A 1,173-nucleotide genomic window follows, 5' to 3' on the forward strand; every position below is an offset into this window, starting at 1 on the left:
AATCCTGAGAAAAACTTTTCCTTGAGCAAGTATCCCCCTCCAAGAGCTTTGAAGAAATCTCTACCCCGATCAAAAAGTACAACGCCACCCCAGTATCGAGGCCAGAAATCTTTGACCTACTCCAATATAATAATAAGTCAAATTAAGATAAGTTGATTGAGAGAACAAATAATTGAAGTTGAAGTTTTTGCTAATACCTCTGACTCTATGTGCTCGTGAACAACTGCAAATAGTTGAATCCCAAGTGCATCAAATATCGGTTTCCTGGAGAATAGCTTGTGTGCCTCTGCTCTACACATGATGCACCTGTTTTCAGGTTCAAGAAGAACTAATGACATGATTTTATAGCTTAAAGTTATGTTTTTGTTCTTGTTTTGCATTATGATTATCCCTGTTGTGTATCCTGGTTCTTATACTTCTTATTTGTTTCTTTGTGTGCTGTATACCATGTTTATTTGTTTGTTTGTTTGTGTGCTGTATACCATGTTTATTTATTGTCTTCTTAAGCAGATAACAACTGATACTGGCTAACGTGTCTGAACTCGTGCATACAGATGTGTCACAACTCACAACGACATGCACGCAACACAAAAATATAAGAATTTACCCTGGTCGTCGGAGACAAAGGAAAACAGCTGGTTTGTCTCGCCACAGTTCTGCAGCTTTCATTGGAGGTGTCTTCATTTTCATCAATGGTTCCATGCCAATCTTATACTCTGGAGTTATTTTTTGAACTGATATATTTTCAATAGCAGCATAAGGAGCGACTTGGTCACTGACTGGAGGAGGTTGCACACAGCCACAGGCTCTAGGCTCAGCTGGCTCAGAAGCCACAATCCCTTTGAAAACGTATCCCTCTTTAATCTTTAGCTCAGTAAGTGATTGTTCAAATGATCTATCAGAAGTTGCATTACTTCTAATTTGCATTCTCACCATGCTATTGGAGGCGTTAAATGCAAGACTCTTTGGGATGCTTTCATGTCTATCCATCATGCTGCTTCTTCTCCTAGCCATGATTCCGCGTAACTTAAAGGAATCGTCACATTTGGTTCTGTCTACAAAACGTACAATATGGCCTCTCTTCATGTCAAACTGTGCAGAAAGATCCATGCTGCTTAAGCTAATAAGCTCTGTCAGAGTTTTTCCACTGGCCTCTAGCTTTTCTGCATATTG

At 39.5% G+C, this 1,173-nt stretch overlaps 2 protein-coding genes across 3 annotated transcripts in view; one reads left to right on the forward strand and one right to left on the reverse strand.

The window, feature by feature from the left end:
- Nucleotides 1–299, reverse strand: part of LOC101511493 (uncharacterized) — a 1,339-nt gene extending 1,040 nt beyond the window's left edge. Inside the window, exons 1-2 of the mRNA XM_073363507.1 lie at nucleotides 198–299; nucleotides 12–116 (exon numbers count right to left, since the gene is read on the reverse strand). Coding sequence (XP_073219608.1) covers nucleotides 12–116; nucleotides 198–299 — 207 coding nt within the window. The remainder of the gene's footprint in view (nucleotides 1–11; nucleotides 117–197) is intronic.
- LOC101491807 (putative pentatricopeptide repeat-containing protein At1g68930) overlaps nucleotides 1–1,167 on the forward strand; it is a 5,401-nt gene extending 4,234 nt beyond the window's left edge. The window contains exons 2-3 of one of the 2 annotated variants that reach the window (XM_073370648.1): nucleotides 555–674; nucleotides 753–1,167. The gene's annotated coding sequence lies outside the window, so the exon portion shown is untranslated. The remainder of the gene's footprint in view (nucleotides 1–554; nucleotides 675–752) is intronic. The other variant, XM_012718384.3, reaches the window with a different exon arrangement.
- Nucleotides 1,168–1,173: the final 6 nt, after the last annotated feature.

The sequence above is a fragment of the Cicer arietinum genome, chromosome 7 (genome assembly GCF_000331145.2).
Source record: "Cicer arietinum cultivar CDC Frontier isolate Library 1 chromosome 7, Cicar.CDCFrontier_v2.0, whole genome shotgun sequence".
Lineage (NCBI taxonomy): Eukaryota > Viridiplantae > Streptophyta > Magnoliopsida > Fabales > Fabaceae > Cicer > Cicer arietinum.